We start from the raw sequence: 20160 nt of genomic DNA, 5'->3' as shown, positions 1-20160 counted from the left end.
GAAGGTTTGCCAATGTGCTTGGCGTCTATTAAGATCTTGCACGTCACGGAAGTAGGTGAGGTTTTTGTGGTCGGTTTGGACTTCGACCAGGGAAAGGGGATCCAAGGAGATAATGGCGCCAAGCTTTGAGCGCGCAGATAACAGCGAGTAGTTCTCTATTGTAGATCTGATGGTTTTGTTCTGCTGGGGCGAATGATTGGGAAAGATAGGAGCACGGGAGCCATTCGCCGTTTGGGTCTTTTTGGAGGAGAACTGCACCGGTAGCATATAGTGAGGCATCAGTGGCGATGGCGAAGGGTGAGAGTCGATCTGGGATTTGTAGGATGGGAGCAGAAGTGAAGATGGATTTCAGTTTTCGGAATGCGGTGTCGCGTTCTTCGTTCCATTCGAACGGCATATCTTTCTTCGTGAGATCTATGAGGGGATGAGTGATCGTAGAGTAATTAGCAATAAAGCGGCGATAGAAATTGGCAAATCCAAGGAAAGATCGGACTTCTTTAACCTTCTTCGGGGTTTCCCATTCAGAGATTCCCTTTAGTTTGGCCAGGTCCATAGCTACCGATCCTGGTTTGATGATCATGCCAAGATACTCTATTTCTTCTACATTGAACGTGCATTTCTCCGGTTTGAGATACAAGCGGTGTTCGCGGAGTCTTTCTAGGACATGGTGAGTGCATTTCTGATGGGTATCATAGTCATCTGAGAAGATTAATATGTCGTCCATATAGATGATGAGCCATCCTTCTTGGATCATATCTCCGAACGTGTCGTTCATCATTGATTGGAAGGTAGCAGGTGAGTTGCACATGCTGAAGAACATTACTGTAGGTTAGAAAAGTCCTCTAGCCAGTCGCAAAGGTGGCTTTCCATTGATCGGTTTTCTTGAGTCGGACGTTGTTGTATCCCCATCGGATGTCCATCTTGGTAAAGATCTTTGCGTTCTTTAGCTTATCTATGAGATCTGAGATTAGCGGAAGCGGGTAATTGTTCTTAACCGTGTGTTCATTGAGGTAACAATAGTCTTGACATGGGCGAAGGGAACTGTCTTTCTTGCCAACGAAGAAGAATGGAGACGATTGGGGTGATTCGGAAGGTATGATGGTGCCTTTAGCAAGGTTTTCGTCGATGAAGTCGTTCATGGCCTTTTCTTCCACGGGGTTAAGTGGGTAAATTTTGCATTTACGCGGTTCAAAGGTATCCTTGAGGTCGATCTTATGGTCGAACTTGCGTTCTGGCGGGAGGGTTCCGTTAGCTACTTCTCCGAATACGTCTTTATACTTTCTGAAGATCTCGGGTACGAGCTCTTCGAATGTTTTCTTCGGTTTGGCGGCGTCTTGGGCGAGGGTTTGAGAAATGTTATCGGCTTTCCTGACTAAGGTTCCTCAGGTAGAGAAGTATCGGTGATCAGCGGGAATGTGTTCATCTGTGAGAGGGGATTCAAAAATTTCGTAAGTTCCAATGACGTGATCGCCTTTGCAGTATGCGATCAGGAATTCGTCAGGTTCTAATTCTTCTTCTGTGTCGTCAGCAGGTTCGGGATCAAGGAGTTTAGGTATTTCGGAGGAATATGGAATACTTTCCGTAGCAGGATCCCATTCGTCATCTAGGGTCTCCTGTGCATCAATGAATGTTTGTTCTTCTTTGTCTTCGACTTCTTCGATATAGGCACTTCGTTCGTGCAGGGTTACTTCTTCTTTCATCCAGTCTATCTGTGGGTTTTCTTTCTTTAGCCAGGAGATTCCCAGGATGATGTCCTCTCCTCCTAGAGAGGTAACAAGGAAGCATCTTTCCATATGGATTCCTTTGATTCGGAAAGATAAATTGCAAGCGTGTGTGATCTGACCTTGCTTGTTGAGTGTCCCGTCAACATTCCTAACTTTTATTGGTTTTCTAAGTTTTTCTGTGGGGATGGAGTTCCGTTGTATGAACATCCAATCGATAAATTCCCCTTCTGCTCCACAGTTGATTAGAGCTGCGGCTTCAGCAATGCTAGAGTCAAATGTCAAGGGCAAACGCATAGAATTAGAGTCACCAATCGATTGTACTACTAGTCCGATTCTAGGAGATACTGATGCCGGTTCAGTCTCCTCTAAGCAAAATCCTTCTCTTCGGATTTCTTTGCCTGGCGTGCTTTAAACGCCTTCCACTCCAAGAATTCCTTGTAATCTTCATTGTCATCTTTACTCGCCTTCTTGGCGGCAGTCTGAGTGTGAGGCGTGAACGCTGGATGATTAGGGCAGTCCTTGATGAGGCCTTTCTTTCCGCATTTGAAGCAGAGGCTGTTCTTGCGCCTACGCTCTCTCTCTTGCGGGGTCAGGTATGCCTTTTTTACCTGCCGCTCTTCCTCTTCTCCTTCTACTTCTGTCCTATCTATGTCCATAGCGTAAGGGTCCTTAGACCTGTAGTTGGTAGGTGCGGTAAAGATACAACGAGATTCTACTTCTAATGCTTTTTCAAGCCAAGCGTCTATGGTAGTAGGTAGATTCTCGAATGCTAGTATTGTGTTTACGATCTCTTTCTTTAGTCCGTTCCTAAAGAACATAATCTTCATGCTTTCTTCGGTGATCCCCATGTCTGCTAGGATAGTGCGGAATATGGAGGTATATGCGGGTATGCTACCCGTTTGTTTCAAGGTGGAGATGTGTCTGATGGCTATGTCCACGACGTTCTTTGGATGGAACGTCTTCTTGAAAAGAGTGATAAAGTTCTCGTAGGTTCCATAAACTTTAGTAGTGCTTGCGTCTTTGAATTGTCCTTCCGCCCATTTAGCGGCTTCTCCTCTAGTCATGAGGGATAGAATGAAGACAATCTTCTGTTTGTCGATGGTGTAGACGGAGGAGTTGATATCAAGGTAGGCTTCTACCTGTAAGAGCCATCCTTGGGCAGCGTGAGTGTCGCCGTTGAAGGTGGAGGGAATGTTTCCAATGAGTTTGGTCATATCGTCGTCGTCATCTGATTCTGGTTCTGGGTCTGGGTCTGGGACAGGTTCTGGGACAGGTTCTTCGTCTAGGGGAGGTTGTTGAGCTGGGGGAAGTGGTGCGTGTGTGGGAAGGGGTGAGACAAGTGGGGTTTCTGGGAAGTCATTGTCGACGTAGGATTGGGTGTCAAAGTCCCAATGTGTTCCTTTCTTGGCTGTGCTGTTTCTAAAAGATCTCCACTGGTGGATGGTGAATACGGTGCCGTCAGAGTCTGGTGCAGTCCAAGTTCCTAATAGAGCGTCCCAGGTAAAACCAGGGTACTGCTTTCCGTGGGTAGCCGTTTTGACTTATCGGGTAGCAACAGCAGTATAAACCGCGGATGCTAAGTCAAGGGTTCGTGGTGGTTGCCATAGTCGAGGACAGGCGGTCTGAAAAGTAACTTGACCTTTTGTTACGCTCAGCATCGTCAGACGTCTTAGCAGTAATCAAAAGTGGTCGAAAGTTCTAGCTAACACCCTAGTGTTAGAGTCGGGCGAGTAAGAGAGTAGATTGCAGGCCCTGGTCTGCGTAGGTCAAGTTAAAGAGTACAAGAGGTAGCTACGAGGTATATATAATAGTATTAGAGAGGCGAATGAATAATAGAAGCAGAGCTTCAATAATAATGAGCCAATGAGAAAACGAGAAAGAGAATTGTACGATAGAATGTTCTAGAAGTACATGTAATAGAAGTGTGACAATGTGAAAGTGTGAAATGGTGAAGGTGTGACATGGTGACGAGGTTTAGGGGAAAAAGGATAACCGTAACATTGGATGCCATTATGCTTACACTTATATATCACTTTGTCTTTGGATATAATCTATGGATATTTGATTTGATTTTGCCAAATATATCTACAAAAAACATCTCCTCGCCGATTTCCTCATGTTGTTCATCGGAGCTGAGCCGCAACCCACCGGTGCTTTTGCCCACTGCCGCGGCCCGTACGGTCCAAACTCCTACCATGTTGCCGATGGGACTCCTATGTCTACTTTCACAATCTCAAGGCACTATCCGGATACATTGCACGGACCAGGAGATTGAAACAAGTTTTCGGAGGTGTCGCCCCTCCGAGCGAGGATGAAGAAGGAGAAAACGAACGCTAGTTCGCTGGCTTATTCGAACGAGGTTGTACCATTTATCTCATTTCCTTAAGTTGGCTTTCACGTTTTCCAGTGAATTTGTCGAGACTCCAAGAGCCACCGTATCATTGACCAAGTTAGCAAAGAACAACTCAGTGTGCCATCAACCACAGCACCAATGCGAAATCAGAAATATGAGTCACTGTCCAGGATGTAAGGTCATCGGACTAGGAAGCATTGCAGAACATTATACCGGCAGGCTATTAGTATTACAAGGCGGGAGGGGACGGCTTCTATGTTCAAGTTTACTACATCGAGACTACAAAAGTTAAAACCGCGTCGTAAGTACTTCAGTCATATTCTAAGTATTCAAATGTTCGAGATTTCCTCTATTCTTTCATTGCCCGAGCGGCAGTGAAATTTGTTCAGGAGAAAGCACGTTCATCAACTCAGCAACAAACTACTGGTAAATCGTGCGCCGTGCCATCAACCATACTGCACCGATGCGAAAGCAGAAAGACGACTTACTGTAGTTCACTGTCACGACTGCCACTCACTCAAAAACATACAGAGACGGTTATCTACCACGCTGGTAAGTCATGTGGTTAAATCCAAGACGCAAACTACTCATACTCACAAGATTTATGCAGTGTTGTTTAGGACAGCAGTCGTTAAAAGAGCAAGCTATAGGACATTTTTCACTGTCAGGGTCACTGGCAGGTATCGATGCTGCAGATATTGATGATGTCAAAGCAGCAACGATGGCGAGGGCAAGGGAGAAACGCATGGTTTGTGACTCGTGAGGATGTGATATGGGGATAAATCTGAAGGGGACATTGGCAGCAGGAAGACGGCTTGCTTTTATGTGAACTTGAAGAACCTATCTCCCTTTCGGACAGGTGGTATCTGTAATGCTGGTAGATTGCCACGTACTTGTGAAGCAAGGTCAATGCCAGCTCGGCCGAGAACTACTGCAAAATGTATTAACCAAGTGGCACTAATATACAGCGCTATTAATTGCCGCAAAATCATCGCCGCGAGTGCGCGGTTCAGTGTTCGTTAGCAACTAGTGTAGGAAGCAGAAATGTTTTGGGGCAACTTCTGCCGGTGGCAAATGGCAGAATGGCTGGAAGTAACATTTGTATTTTGCAAAGTGCCTTCAAGTTGCGAGTCGCGTCTTGTTCATCGGAGCTGAGCTACATGACCCGCCCACCGGCGCGGGTGCCCCGTCACGGTACCGGTGCTTTTGCCCACTGCCGCGGCCCGTACGGTCCAAACTCCTACCATGTTGCCGATATAGCACCTTGGGACTCTCATTTCTACTTTCACAATCTCAAGGCACTATTCGGATACATTGCACGGACTGGTCAGGAGATCGAAACAAATTTCGGAGATGTCGCCCCTCCGAGCGAGGATGAGGAAGGAGAAAACGAACGCTAGTTCGCTGGCTTATTCGAACGAGGTTGTACCATTTATCTCATTTCCTTAAGTTGGCTTTCACATTTTCGCGCCTGCGGCTTAGATTGATACATCCTCCAAGAATAGCATACAAGAGGAGCCACGTTACATACGACTCCACTCATCTCATTCCACCCCGTTCGCTCTGACTCAACCCCCACTTAAACCACAACCCATGTCTCCGTCATCTCACATGGCGTCCTCATCCCAGGTATCCCCCTGGTCTGGCTCTCCGGCGCTTCTCATGCGCTTGGCAGTACCCCAATGCTCGTTCCCATCCTCCGCACACCCGCGGAGAGCTTCGCAGCCGATTACACCAACGACTCTGGCGCAGACGCAGCACTGAGCATAACCGTGTTGACGAAACTGAGGTTCCGAAGATGTGAGTTGTCTCCAGCTGTCTAGTGGATCGTAATATGACGTCTTGTATCAGGTACACACAACGCACATGTCTTCATACGACAGAAAGACCTCGACATGGACGCCTTACAGCAGTATCGACGACTTGCAGTTCGAATTTTCGATGCTCGACCCTCACATCCGCACTTCTCTGCCGCCTGTCCCTGGATCCCCTGGTACATACCAGGTCCAGTTCCGTGCTCCTGACAGACACGGTTGTGTTCTAATTCGTCTTGAACTGGAAGAGGAAGGGGTGAGCCTTTATTTCTTCTCGACGTCCTAAACTAACCGTTTTATAATCAGGTCCTCATCCTTCTCGTCGAGCATGACTGTCCCCATCGTGCCACCGAGACATGATGAATGCCCTCGCTTCTTGAGCGTTGCATGGCCATACTACACAGGATCCATCAGCACGAGTGTCGGATTTTTCCTTTTTGCAGCTTCATGGCTTACAAGAGACGTCAAAGGCGGCCAAAGCAGAGTAAATACTTACCGGCGCCTGGTTATGGAGCAAGCGAAATGTACTGAACCCATCGCTGATACTTAGTTCGCCTGTATATCTCGCAGAAGATCTGGTTGTGCAACCTAAGCAACAACTTTAAAGCGGAATGTATGTATGGGTGCGATATACATATCATGACTTTGCAGGTGGGGCCCGGAACACTTTGCGTAGGTTGTCACAAACGACGCCTGGACTTTCGGCGGCGTCGATACCATGCCACAGGTACTCTATGTATTCGGATTTCCTCTATTCCATGATCACCACTGCTTGAGCGGCAGTGAAATTCGTTCAAAAGCAAACCGTCTATCGACGGCTTGCCTCATAGGTTTAACAGGACTGGTCAAGAGTCTGATATGCCACCCACTCACAAACAAAACATGACGGGCTACCACGCCGGTGAGTCATGTGGTTAAATCCAGGACGCAAACGACTCATACTCACAAACAAGAAGCATTCATCGTCAGGGCAGCAGCCGTGAGTAAAGCAAAATCCAGGACATTTTTCACTGTCAGGGTCACTGACAGGTATTGATGCTGCAGATATGGATGTTATCAAAGCAGCAACGACGGTGAGGGCAAAGGAGAAATGCATTGTTGGTGAGGGTGTGATGCGGGATCAAATAAATTTGAAGGGAACAGTAGGAGGACGGCTTGCTTTTATGTGATCAACCTATCCCCCCTTCCGAACAGATGGTATCCAATGCCAGCAAATTGCCAACTAAGATAGACCTTGTGATGCAAGGTCTATTGGTAATTTGGTATGGAACAAAATATCACTTTGCCAAGTAATGTCAATGCCAGCTCGAATCCGCTGTCGGGAACTACTGCAACAAGGACTGATTAGCTCGTCCTCGATCAGCTCGTTCCTTCTGCTTCAAGTTGGTCAAGCCCAAATGTCCCCAGACACACGTCAACCTCCCAACACCTCAAAGGCGTTAGTCCAGACTGGTTGCAACTCTACTCGAGGGCATCGAAGCTAGTAGATCCGAGTCCTCCCCAGTATAACTCGCATCATAGCCTACTACTCAGATCTCACAAGTGCCGTTGCTGGATCTTGAGCTTTCTCAATTCGACAACGACGATTTTCCATATATACTACCAATCTATGGGGTCGTGATAAACCCCAGCGTCTCAGTCCCGATCAAAAATGCATCCATGACGCCAGCAAACAGCGCCTATGACGGGAGTCGTTGTCGTGTCACTGCCATCGAGGGCTTCTATGTTCAAGCTTACAACGAGACTACAAAACTGCGTCGGAACATGGTATCTATGTATTCGAGTGTTTGTGATTTCCTCTATTCCAAGATCCCCATTGTTCGAGCGAGAGTGAAATCTGTTCATGAAGCAAGCACGTTGATCAACTCAGCACAAACCACTAGTATTACAACGAGACTACAAAACTGCATCGTAACAGAGTATCTATGTATTCGAGCGTTCGAGATTTCCTCGCTTCTAAGCTCTCCATTGCTCGAGCGACAGTGAAACCTATTCAGAAGCAAGCACATTAATCCTCAGCACAAACTACTAGTAACTCACGTATCGTGCCATCAACCATACGGCACCGATGCGAAAGCAGAAACACGACTCACGCGACATGCCGCTCACTCTGTATATATATTGACACATATATAAGACCCACTACCCCGCCGGTGAGTCATGTGGTTAAATCCAGGACGCAAACTAATACTCACAGGATTTTGGCATGCACGCCCAGGGCAGCAGCTACCATCAATGCAAAGTCTAGGTCATTCTTCAGTGTTAGGGTCACTGGCAGGTATTGATGCTGCAGATATTGATGCCGTCAAAGCGGCAATAACGGTGAGGATAAATGGGATACGCACTGTTTGTGAGGATGTGAGGACGTAATATAGGATCAAATAAATCTGAAGATGGCTTGCTTTTATGTGAAGAACTTATCCCCCTTTCGAACAGATGATATTTGCAATGCCAGCAGATTGCCACCTAAGATCTACCTTGTGAAGCAAGGTCTATTGGCAATTTGGTGTGGAACAAAATGTCACCTTGCGAAAGTGCCAGCTCGAATGTGCTGTCGGGAACTACTGCGACGTCAGTGGGATCACGTGTAATGGATGGAAGTGATATTTGTTACTGTCTCAATCATTCGCGTTTTGTCGATAGGCATGCCTTCCGCTTCCATGAAGAGTTCATAGCGCGCATTATCGAACACCACATCTAGCCGTCCACCTCACGGGTGCAAGCAAATGCCCCATAGATGTCTTCTTGCTTCGTGACAAAGTCGACTTTGAGCTTGTCTGCAGGATACCGAGCTGCGAAAATGGATAGAACTTCTGGTTTGTGGAGTGCTGCTGCCACTATATCACCTTAGCTGGGGCGTGCTATCTCTCGGATCCTGACGATGTCCCCGTTACTGTGCGTGATAACTTAGTGTTGGTCGAAGAGCCGGTACTAGAGGAAGGGCTTAGTACTGAACCAGACTTTGGGAGAATGAGTGTCAGTGATAAGAAGCGATGAACCAGCGATACGGGAACCGAAATGGGTCACTGTGGTTATTTAATGGAGATTCCGAGAGATATTTCGATTGAATGAATGGGATTGACAAGCAGCGGGATGATTCATGATACTTGGTCTTCGTATCATGGCTCAGAGATGGGTACTGCATGCATGCATGACATGTGCAGTGATTAATTAAATTTGAGCATGTTATAAGAAGCACCACCAGCAACCGAGAAAAATGTAACAGGCGGCTATCAACGCCTCCTGCTGGCTCTGCGACTGTCGCCTAAAATGCAATGTTAATCGTGTAAATGCGCCATAAAGTCTTAACTTACCTTTCTCCTTGGCTTTCTTCGGTGCACCCTTCCCTCTTTTCTTCTTGTCCTCCACATCCTGTAACCTTTCCTCCTCTGCATCGTTTCTCATCTCCAACTCAGACCATTGTCTCATGATCTGCGCAATATTGGCTTCTGGCGTGTAGTAGTTGACCATAGAAGGCCCGCGAAGTCGTGCGCGAAGGTATTTGGCTCCGGTACGTGCTGACGTAGGGTTGTACGCAGTTTGGAATATGGAGCAGCGCGATTGCGTTAACGCAGCAAGTCGCATGGGACGAATGGCGGCGGCTGCCATGGCTGGTGTAGCTATGAGCTCGAAGGTCAACTTTTGAGCGAAGAACCTTCTGATCCTAACATCACCAAACAACCGCTTTTTCCAAGACGCGACCTTATTCAATGGCCTCATAAAGCCAGCGTAGAAGTTTTCAATTTAAACTCTATTTAATATGTTACCTCGCTGTCGCCTTCTCCTTTCGACCTCCATAAAATCTGAAAGTTGGCTAGAAGCCAGCCAAGTCCACTTCCGTCGATTTCGCTCCAATATTTCGCGTCAACCAAGAGATTCGTATTATTCCTCACAAACAGAAACACCACCTTTTCCCGACAATCGTAATCAACGTGGTAGCTTCAAAAATGTCGGTCGTTCCAACCCTCAACACGTCATGAAGCAAAAGAAGGGTCACATCCTCGACGGTTTCTCGGCACGGGATGCCAGTGACACACTCTCCATCATGCAGAAACAGGCGCGAAAATGGGCTGATCTTCCCCACGTTCACCGTCGCTTGGAGTCCTTCGGGGTACCACGCACAGACGTTCAGCCTCTCCTCTCAATATTCGCCCGAGAAGTCAACTCCGGGCTCCTTCAAGACCCAGTCGAGCAGAAGAAGTTTCATGTGGAGAGATTTGTTCTTACCACCAAAGAACTCAATCAAGGACTCCGACTAGACCAGATTCTCACTCAACTTTTCTACTCGTGGGCTTCTGACCCCGAGCGACAAGAGTATCTCCTCAAATCAGTGCAGCGGAGTACACTGGAACAAATATCGCACCTATACTCCACCGCCGATACATCTTACCCTGCAGATCTCTATCCTAGAGCGCGTTCTATGCGCCGCAAGGTCATCATGCACGTTGGGCCTACTAATAGTGGGAAGACGCATATGGCTCTACGTGCGCTTGCAGCAGCCAAGACCGGCGTCTACTCTGGTCCGCTGCGCCTACTCGCCCACGAAATTTGGGATCGGCTCAACAAGGGCCAGATCGTGCCCCTCGGGATGGACCCAGACCCCGACTCTGAGCCAGACACCAGCACGAACATGGATATCATCGAAGACGGGGTGTCCAGCCCGACCGTGCGGAAAGACGGGAAAGCAAAGTACGCACGAGAATGCAATCTCCGTACCGGAGAAGAGTTTAGGATCGTTTCCGAATATGCCGGTCTCGTGAGTTGCACAGTAGAGATGACGTCTTTTAATCTTCCGGTGGAAGTGGCAGTCGTGGACGAGATCCAGATGCTTGCTGACCCAGACCGGGGATCTGCATGGACGGCTGCTGTGTTGGGTCTACCTGCCGAAGAACTCCATCTCTGTGGCGAAGAAGTTGCCGTCCCAATCGTCCAAGCGCTCTTAAATGACACGGATGATGAACTTTTCATCAATCGTTATGAGCGTCTGACGCCTCTCACTGTTCAAGACGAATCTTTGGAGGGAGATTTCAGTAGAGTTCAGAAGGGCGATTGTCTTGTCGCTTTCTCAAGGAGCGGCATATTCGCGCTGAAGCGCAAGGTAGAAGGGAGTACTGGCTTGCGTTGCGCTGTTGCATATGGGCGACTTCCTCCCGAAATCCGTGCGGAGCAGGCTGCGCTCTTCAACAATCCACACAGCGGCTATGACGTGATGATCGGAAGTGATGCCATCGGCATGGGACTTAATCTGTGAGTTCCCCACACCCTTCATCCTATCACCCGTCTCACTCGGCTTAGCAAAATCAAACGCATCATCTTCGAAACCCTGCATAAATTCGACGGCACCACCGAACGTCCTCTATCAGTTTCCCAAATCAAGCAAATTGCCGGGCGTGCAGGACGTTACGGCCTGCATGGTGAACCTGGAGGCTTTGTCACCACTCTCCATGCACACGATCTCTCCATGCTTCACTCTGCAATTTCGTGCCAACCAGATCCTATCATGTTTGCAGGCATCTCTCCTACATTGCCTTGGGCTGAGAGTGTTCTCCAAGCACTTCCTGTCGATGCCTCACATCAGACATTAATGGAGGTGGCTCCATATGTCTCAAACGTCCGCCCTCCTTGCCGTGCCTTCGTTCCCCCCAAAGTCGAGGAAAGATCCAAGTTCGTCGAAACCCATGCCAAAAATATGAAGCTATACGACAAGCTCCTCATCGGCGGTGCACCCATGAATTGGCGAGATCCCCTCGCTATAGAATTCACAGCTCGCCTATGTCAGATATACAACGACGTGATCCGAGTCCCCATCATGGACGCCCTCCGAGTCGGTCCATATATAGAGTTATTGGAGAGTGTAGAAGACATGATGTTTGGCGGCAAGTCTTCTGCTGGTGCACCATCCCAGGCACTCATCACTCTTGAGGGACTCCACAAATCGCTCGTGCTGTATCTTTGGCTCAGCTATCGTCTCCCTGTGGCGTTCTACCAGTCGGAGGAAGCCTACGCCCTTAAGGAGCGCACGGAGAAAGCCCTTGATTGGTGTCTGCGGAACGTGTCTACGAGGGTTGCAGACAGACAGCCCGTTAACTTTGGACTGAGGATTCGTCCAGAAGCCGAGGACGGTGTGGAATATCGTCGTACTCCATTCGCTCGCCAGCAGGAGGAGAGCAACCGAGAGTTGGCGGTGAAGTACGCAAAGTTGTTGAATTCACAAAAGCGGAGCTCTCGCGGTTAATGTTGGAAGCCCGAGATCGTTGGGGATCAAATCGAACTACATAAAGCATTGAAGCAGGTTTCCCGCTTGGTATCATGGATGCAGACGTGTCGGAATGAATTGAAGGGTCCATTCAGTTCTCCGAGTCCCATTGAAGGGCACAAGAAAGTTCTCCGAGAAGACCCCGGCATCTAGCTCAGGCCTTCCAATTTTGGCTTCAATGAATGTCGCACTGTGGTTGTCTGTACGTGGTTAAGACATGATATATTGCAGAGTTTCTCAATGACGCGCCACTTTCATTGACGACTCGTGATAACCACGTAGTTTTAATTGGGCTAAGGAAAAAGTTCGTTAGCGAATGCAAAGCAGCCTCATTTTGCAATCCGAAAGAGCGAAAAGTGTTAATAACTCACTTCACACGAAGGAAGATACGTTTTCATCGATCCACTGCGTCGCGGTGTCGGTGAGGCGGGCCAAAGAAGTGGGATACTGGAGTCCTGCGGGCAGGTGTTTCGTGCAGTGGCCGCGGCGGAATATTGGGACACGCGGATGCCGCATGGGTGATCGTCTCATTCGCACATAACCAGCGGAAACGGACTGGTGAATGCAGAACTCACTCATGGTAGTCTCTATAGTGGTAGCGGCAGCTTTTTGGTCGCTGGTTATCATGATTCTCGGGGCATGTCATCTCACCCGAACTCGAACGCACCGCACAGCTGAAGCTGTAATGGCGATGCTGAGACCGCGAAACACCGATCATGCAGCCGACATCCGTTCCCGTATCCACCCTCATGAACACTTCGCTCTTACATCCTCGAGTGCAGTACTCGACCCCTCCTTACACGACAACTTCGTTCAAGACGCCAAAAAATTGATTGATTCTGTCAGTCCGCTACAACGTCCGGAGGGATGGAAAAGATTTGCAAAATGCGCGGAGACATCCACGGAGATGTTCCTCCCAAGGTGGGAGGTCGACTTCACCGCTTTCATACAAAGCGTTACTCTGTGCATCATAGTTACTGGGTTTTATAATGTGGATCCTGGAGCCCTTTCCCCTGTCGATGTCGCCTTCATGACCAATACACTCAACCACCACTCGGACTACGCCTCACGGCAAAGTCCACTCTATCGCGGGGAGATTTACTCCATGAGGGAACGTGTTTGTAGATGGGTCGGCAGTCACCGTGCCCTTCAGGCCCTGGAAACCATTCTTCCTGCATATGAGTCTATGTGGCGCCTGGTTGCTCTCACGTTGGCCTACGCGAGTGAAGATCAAGACAGACACAATGCCTTCCTAGATTTCGGTGAGAACCCCACCCAAAAGCAATTCCGTACTTTCAAGGTCAAGAACACTCGACCGAGTGTAGAAGCCATTATCAACGAGGTCCTCAGGTTGCACCCACCCATGCGGTACATCGTGCGCAAAAGCGGACACCCTTGGTGGAAGCGGCTGTTCTGCGCTCCGCAGGAGATGGCTGACATCGGAGCTGCACATCGCTCTTGTGTATATGGCGAGCATCCGAATACCTTCAGTGCGATGCGCTTCTATCCTCAGCACGATCATGCGGCCCAGATGAAACCGCTTGCTTTCGGACACGGCGGGCTGAGCTGTGTCGCCGAAGATTGGGCGCCCATGGCTGCAGCTTTGATTGTTGCCACAGTCATAGACAGAGTGGATGATGTCGGTTTTGTACTCGCGGGGAGGACAATAGACACAAGGGTGGATCGAGATACGAGGACAGGTTGGGATGGATGGGTGATCAAAAAGAAAGGGAGGGGGATTGTTTCTCCTCCTTACGTTTCTAGTGGCTAGGTCAATCCAAACTCCATAGTTGCGCCATCACCTTCAGCGTCCCATATATATGTCATATTTATTTCAATTCATGTGTCTATCATGAGATGGGGCGTTAATTATTAAGCCTCTCCTTTAGAAGCAGTCGATGATTTACCAAGACATTCAAGGAGGCAGCATCCACCAATGCAGTGCGCAGCGCTCATCCATCCGCCACGAGCTCCAAATAAAAGTCCCGCAACACGACCACTCTTGCCTCTGTGGCATTGAGGTACAACCAGTAGCTGCACTTCTTGGAGCTCAATGCTACAGAGCCAGCAGCTTGATCATTGATCAAGCAATGCTCGTGCATCTGGATCCTGGGTCATCAGACTCCTGCAGGGTTTCAGGACTGCAAGGATGTCATGTCATCAACAAAAGAGCCCGAAGCATACATGTCGTTCTTAGCTTTTAAAACATACACTAGGCATTATATTTCAACATACATGCTTCGGGCAGCATATGCTTCAGTCTCTTTTGTTGATGGTTAAACTAGAGTTTAAGGAAAAGAATGACAAATAGTCTATTAGTATTACACACTTAGTTGTCGTTACTCGCCGCCTCTTTTGTGCCAGCCGCATCCAAGGTGGCGGGCACTTGAGTAGAAAGGATTCGGAAGGAAGATCAGACCTTTGAGAAGACGAAGTAAAACAGGTCAAGCCAAATAGTGTCAAATATTAACCTGCAATGCATCCGACTCATCGCGTCGGACACTCGACTGTCCCGCCCTAGAATCCTTGATGTCGACGAGAATATGGTAGTTTGCGACTTCGACCGTACACACATCAGTGGTTGACGAGCAACCTAACACATATTGGGTTCATGACCATTTCATCCTAGTACCACAGATACTCTCGACAACCTGCAATTGCTAGGATATAACATCATCTCTATGAAGGAAGTCGGCGTCAAATCGGAGCAGAGAAAGTGATCCTGCGCGCACACATCGACGCTTTGGCTGCGACTGATGACGATTGCCAGCCTACCATTGTCCTTCACCGATGCAATTATATCCATCAACTTAACCGCAGATCGTTACCCTCGAATTCGCATGAGTGTGTCTACAAAGGCATGCGACGGTTTGTTAAAACCCGTACGTGGGACGGTGGCACAGTGACCATAACGAACAGCCACTCCTCGTGCATCAAGATCATCCTGTATCTCCTTGGTGCACTTCCAAGCACCATGGTTGTTCCCTGTGGGCTCGTGTCACCACGCTCGTAGCCAAAGACCATTCTGTAGTAAATGTGCTGTTGACTTGAAGGTAATGATCAGCAGTCAGAGAGAGGCTGTGGGGCAAGATAACCTAGGGAAAGACGTCGAAGAGCTGGATAGCATGGGATTCCGAGGCGTGAGTTGCTCGTCATGTCTGTATCATGAGGCTTTAATTTCAACATTCAATGAAGAACAAAAAACAATCATACGTCATGTCAATACCATATTGAATGTTTGAGATTCTCCTCTATCCAGGAGCCTCTATTGCCCAAACCTCAGCAGTGCAATTTGTCGAGACTCCAAGAGCGACCATATTGACCAAGTCAGCAAAGAACAACTCATTTATTGTGCCATCAACCACAGCACCACTGATGCCAAAGCAGAAACATGACTCGATGCTAGCTCATCGGACTGGGAAGTATTGCAAAGCGCAAGGGGTGGGGACAGTGATGAATCCAGGGTGCAAAGCAAACTACTCATACTCACATTCGTGCAACTCACGCCTTGGTCGCATGCCGTATCTGGGACCCATCTGAGGCAATAAGGGGGTAGTCGAGGGACTACAAAACTGCGTCGTAAGTACTTCAGTCATATTCATAATTCTATGTATTCATGTATTTGATATTTCCTCTATTCCAAGATCTCCATCGCTCGAGCGGCAATGAAATTTGTTCAGAAGCAAGCACGTTCATCAACTCGGCAACAAACTACTAGTAGCTCACGCGCCGTGCCATCAACCATACTGCACCGATGTGAAAGCAAAAAGATGACTCATTGTCACGACATGTTATTCACTTCGATATATTGACACATATAAAGACGACCCACTACCACGCCAGTGAGTCATGTGTTTAAATCCAGGACGCAAACCACTCATACTCACAAGCCAATTGCATTCATGTCCAGGACAGCAGTTGTTCGTAAAGCAATATGCAGGACATTCCTCACTGGCAGGGTCACTAGCAGGTATTGATACTGCGGATATTGATGCTGTTAAAGCAGCAGCAACAGCGAGGACAAAGGGGAAGCGCATTGTTTGGAGGATGTGATATATGATCAAATAAATCTGAAGGGGATAGTAGGAAGACGGCTTGCTTTTATGCGAAGAATCTATCCCCCCCCCTTTCGAACAGATGATATCCGAGTCTGCAATGCCAGCAGATGGCCACCTAGCTCAGATCTACGTATACCTTGTGAAGCAAGGTCTATTGGCAATTTCGCGTGGAGCAAAATATCTTGCTTGGCAAGGTTAATGCCAGCTCGAACCCGCTGTCGGGAACTACTGCAACAAGCCTGATCAGCTCGTCTACCTAGTGTTAGTACCCCCACCTTTCTAAATTAGTAGAGCGGTACCTTAGCTGTTTACACGCTTCTATATTTAATTAAGTGAAAAGCTTTGTTTCAAGTGGTTTGTGAGGACCGGTGAGTCCTCGCATGCATTCGATATACTTCTTGATTAGTACCGTTTTGCTCGTAGCCAATGACCATTCTAAGCATCACTAGCAGAACTCGTTTCTGGGCAGGCGCAATATTTGTTCACGCAGAAGTACTAGCTCAAGTAATATCAGAGGTCTTATATCGAGCCCGTATCTGCAGGAAGTCTGTGCAAATTAATTGTCTTCTTTGCACCATCGTCCCGCCCAGTCATCGGGTGACGTCAGCGCTGCAAACATGATGGGATTTCTCTGACACTATACAATACTAACTATGTGACTGTATCAGTGACTGCTACACGTCCTGGAGCCAATTGTCATTCAGCAGGTCCAGCGCACTCGCACGCGAAGCAGGATCTAGCGCTAGACAACGACACATCAATGGAGCCAAGCATACTACGTCGTCTGCTTCCAGAAATTTTAGGATGTCTTCAAGACTGCTTGGGTTGAAATCTTCAGGCTTGGCCCAAAGAAGCGAACCTTTGAGACATGTCAGTCAGAGAGCAGAAACCAGTTAAAGTCAAGATTGAGCATTTTAATCGAAAAATTTAGCATGCTTCGAGAAATTGTGGAGGGAACGATCCAAGGTACTCAACCACATTCTGCACGTGGAAATCGGCAGAATAGGGGCCATTGTAGCCGGCAAAAAAGGTGGAAATTGGTGACGAGCTCAAAGAGCTGGTAGCAGAGTTTGAGTAGGAATAATATTAACAGGACGGCTGAGTAAAACTTACGAGGCATCCAACTGACCAGATGTCGACGGGAGCTGACCATGGATGACCAAGTATGACCTCTGGCGCGGGAATAATATTGGCTTGGTAGCATTCATTGTGAGAGCGCTTGTCCGAGTCAATGTGGGAAGCTACATCAGGGAAAACCTCTTCTGAGAAATAGGGAAATTTTGTGTAAACGACGGTGCTTTATTGGGTTTTAATGGATTTTATCGTCATGTTTCACATTAGGGACATTTATGAACTAAACAACAGCCCCCCGACGCCTTTATTGGAATAAAGCGGGAAAAAGTGCAATAAAATGCAATCAAGTGTGCAGTATTAATAAATCTTTGTAGTAGATTATCCTCAAGCGATATCACAATGACGAAGGTGAAACAAACATTATATTGTCATTCAGACTCGACATACGATACTACGTTAACGACTAATGAGCGGGGAGGTTTCACTGAACACGAAGGAGCGGACTAGTAGCAGCAAAAGATGGAAAAAATCGCTAGACATGAAGGAGCATATTAGACTCAGTACTAGTAGTGGCAGCAGACGGATAGAAATAGGACGGAAAAAACACTAATCAGACTCGCTACCCATGTTTACCCAGTCAACCCGTGCAATAATCTGCTCTTTCGAAAGTCGTGCGGGTCCCACATTACGAATTCCACTGTTACCGGAAGGGAATTGAGTTGGGGGTCACAAACGATTAAGAAAACTGCGTACATGACAGCACGATAGATTCCATGGGCCAGCTTATGATACTCGAGTGGCTTCTTCTGTTTCATAGTGAGAAGAAGGAGCATGTGCGCCTTGAAAGTGTTGTCGTGACTCGGACCAACAAACTCGCTGCTCTTGCTGACATTAAAGTCCAGAATATTGGCTTCAACCTGAGATGGTACACAATGAGTTGAGGCAGCAATGAACAACCAAGTACAAACAGCAGTAGCAACACCGGCTATCATGTGGTCGACAACCTCCAACTCATCGGGAGCCGTAGAGAGCGAAGAAGTAAGGAGGTAAGAAAATTTGAGGCCAATATCATTGTACTGGTTGGTGATGAAGAAGCCGGCTCGAACACCTTCTTTGATCACTTCAGCTTGGAATGGCTTTGAAGTATCATATTTATCTTTCTGAAACAAAAAATAAGTTCAAGGTTTGCGCAAAAATCATACATGCACGGACCTCGGCCGACCAAGGGTAGATGTAGTTGACATCTTCTAAAAGTTTTGTGTTCTTGGCTGCCGAATTTGTCGCAAGATCGAGGACGCTCATAACAGCTTGGCTGACTGCCTTCCCAAATTGAGTGCGGCAGAGGTGAATGCGGTGAACAATGCAGGTGCCAGTACTATGCTGGAGCTATTGGACGGCTCTTTTAGGCCTCTGACTCGTGTCTGCTTTATCGGCCAATCTAGAACATGATGTGAGTATATATATTATTGCTGCTATGAATTGGTACTGACTGGGTCTTGTGAGCGCCGCAGTTTTGGCTGCACGAGTTGCTTTCAAAATGTTTTGTTAGTGTTGTATGACACATAGAAGGTATGTGTTCTCACATTGTCCTGCACTGGGTTCGTTTAGCTCCCTCTTGTCAGATGCCGCATTGGCTTCGGCCAGATTTGCAAGTTGGGTCTGCATTCTTGCTTTGCGTGTTTCCCGTAACTGCGCTGCATGCACTTTTGATGACTTTCGTGGAGCCATCTTGGTCCGTGTTTCTGGTAGATGTCAACGAAGGTGGGGGTCACAATTTGAACAAGAAGAAAGTAAAATGCTAAGGTCACGGTCTAGTTGAAAAGTTCAAGAGCCGACCAGGGTCACATGTTGAACCTTGTTCACTTTCCTTTTCAGTTTACATTCAATAGCTTTCCTTCCCAGTCTATTTCCTGTACTGCCCTGCCGCAATTTGCAAACTCAGACGTCATCACCGCTTGTCCTGTCGAACATTGGCAACCTCCTGACCTCGCATGCCGCTTTCACATCAAGATGATGTTGGAATCCGACAAGATGAAGGAAACAGAAGACGGACTGTAGAAGATGAGAGTGAAACAGTACAAGCGCAACCAGTGAGTACGACGAGGCGACGCGTTGACGTCGGCCGAGGCTCGTCAATATTGGAATGTCTATCTCTAAGTAACGGACAATTTACTTATCATCTACTTATCTATCCTATCCGTACTATAAAGGACTGAACGAGTTGTTAGAACATCTCAGGTCTTTTCATAGAGCCTGAGATGTAAGTCTCATATATTTTTTTGCATTATTCTAAAGAGCTAACATACCATTAGATATTTATTCTACTAGGTACTTTACCCGCTCTTACTAGAGGTCTTTTCATAGAGCCTGAGATATATTTATTCTACTAGCTCCCACTTCGTGCGCCGCTCGCCTGAACTCACTTTAGGTTATGAGCCCTGACACGGCCATGGAATCTTCGCTCCCCAGCACCACTTCTGCGCTATTCAACATCCCCAAGCTAGCCGAAGACGGCAGCAATTGGATTACCTACAAGGAACGGATGTTGACCGCGATCAGTGCTAGAGGTATGATGCGACATGCAGATGGCCGTGCCATGAGACCAGTATGATATAGTATCGACCCGATGACGAGCACCGTCAAGAAGCCAGATGGCTCGATGCCTACGCCAGCGGAGATCGAGGAGATAGAGAAGAAAATAGACGAATATTTGCAGAAGGACTCACTCGTGAAGCAGCAAATCTTCAGCACGATCATGGATTGTCTCTTACTGCGCATTCAGAAGCTCGAAGATGCCTCGAAGATTTGGAAGGAAATCTGCAATATCCATGAAGGTAAGACCGAGTTGGCCCAGATTGACCTCCGCCGCAGGCTGCAGGAC

At 47.8% G+C, this 20160-nt stretch overlaps 5 protein-coding genes across 5 annotated transcripts; 3 read left to right on the top strand and 2 right to left on the bottom strand.

Moving 5' to 3' along the window:
- The first annotated feature begins 5487 nt into the window (after positions 1-5487).
- EDB91DRAFT_1141606 (uncharacterized protein) lies at positions 5488-6635 on the top strand. The gene is made up of 3 exons (XM_041319016.1): positions 5488-5877; positions 5929-6147; positions 6198-6635. The coding sequence occupies exons 2-3, from the start codon at positions 5944-5946 to the stop codon at positions 6249-6251; spliced, it is 258 nt and encodes an 85-aa protein (XP_041175816.1). The 5' UTR covers positions 5488-5877; positions 5929-5943; the 3' UTR covers positions 6252-6635.
- Positions 6636-8756: 2121 nt separating this feature from the next.
- Positions 8757-9553, bottom strand: EDB91DRAFT_1141602 (mitochondrial ribosomal subunit S27-domain-containing protein). The gene is made up of 2 exons (XM_041319015.1): positions 9206-9553; positions 8757-9156 (listed from the first exon to the last, which is right to left on the bottom strand). The coding sequence occupies exons 1-2, from the start codon at positions 9498-9500 to the stop codon at positions 9125-9127; spliced, it is 327 nt and encodes a 108-aa protein (XP_041175815.1). The 5' UTR covers positions 9501-9553; the 3' UTR covers positions 8757-9124.
- A 21-nt stretch (positions 9554-9574) lies between these two features.
- Positions 9575-12418, top strand: EDB91DRAFT_496514 (P-loop containing nucleoside triphosphate hydrolase protein). The gene is made up of 2 exons (XM_041327471.1): positions 9575-11138; positions 11187-12418. The coding sequence occupies exons 1-2, from the start codon at positions 9652-9654 to the stop codon at positions 12124-12126; spliced, it is 2427 nt and encodes an 808-aa protein (XP_041175814.1). The 5' UTR covers positions 9575-9651; the 3' UTR covers positions 12127-12418.
- Positions 12419-12832: 414 nt separating this feature from the next.
- Positions 12833-13918, top strand: EDB91DRAFT_1249873 (uncharacterized protein; the record flags this gene model as incomplete). Its single annotated transcript, XM_041323153.1, has 1 exon — positions 12833-13918. One exon carries the CDS (start codon positions 12833-12835, stop codon positions 13916-13918), a length of 1086 nt encoding a protein of 361 aa, XP_041175813.1.
- A 3833-nt stretch (positions 13919-17751) lies between these two features.
- EDB91DRAFT_1347976 (uncharacterized protein) lies at positions 17752-19007 on the bottom strand (the record flags this gene model as incomplete). Its single annotated transcript, XM_041325948.1, has 7 exons — positions 17752-17976; positions 18033-18196; positions 18248-18439; positions 18492-18599; positions 18656-18717; positions 18770-18808; positions 18863-19007. The coding sequence occupies 7 exons, from the start codon at positions 19005-19007 to the stop codon at positions 17886-17888; spliced, it is 801 nt and encodes a 266-aa protein (XP_041175812.1). The 3' UTR covers positions 17752-17885.
- Between the last annotated feature and the right edge of the window lie 1153 nt (positions 19008-20160).

This window comes from Suillus paluster, assembly GCF_016628075.1.
Source record: "Suillus paluster strain FC165 chromosome Unknown EDB91scaffold_37, whole genome shotgun sequence".
Lineage (NCBI taxonomy): Eukaryota > Fungi > Basidiomycota > Agaricomycetes > Boletales > Suillaceae > Suillus > Suillus paluster.
The sequence above is the reverse complement of the archived record's forward strand: the minus strand, read 5'-3'. Positions and strand labels throughout refer to the sequence as shown.

Coding starts and splice junctions, on each gene's coding strand:
- EDB91DRAFT_1141606 (XM_041319016.1), top strand. CDS start 5,944: ATGTCTTCATACGACAGAAAGACCTCGACATGGACGCCTTACAGCAGT. Junction 6,148..6,197: donor TTGAACTGGAAGAGGAAGGG/GTGAGCCTTTAT, acceptor TTTTATAATCAG/GTCCTCATCCTTCTCGTCGA.
- EDB91DRAFT_496514 (XM_041327471.1), top strand. CDS start 9,652: ATGTTACCTCGCTGTCGCCTTCTCCTTTCGACCTCCATAAAATCTGAA. Junction 11,139..11,186: donor ATCGGCATGGGACTTAATCT/GTGAGTTCCCCA, acceptor CACTCGGCTTAG/CAAAATCAAACGCATCATCT.
- EDB91DRAFT_1141602 (XM_041319015.1), bottom strand. CDS start 9,500: ATGGCAGCCGCCGCCATTCGTCCCATGCGACTTGCTGCGTTAACGCAA. Junction 9,157..9,205: donor GAAGAAAGCCAAGGAGAAAG/GTAAGTTAAGAC, acceptor ATTGCATTTTAG/GCGACAGTCGCAGAGCCAGC.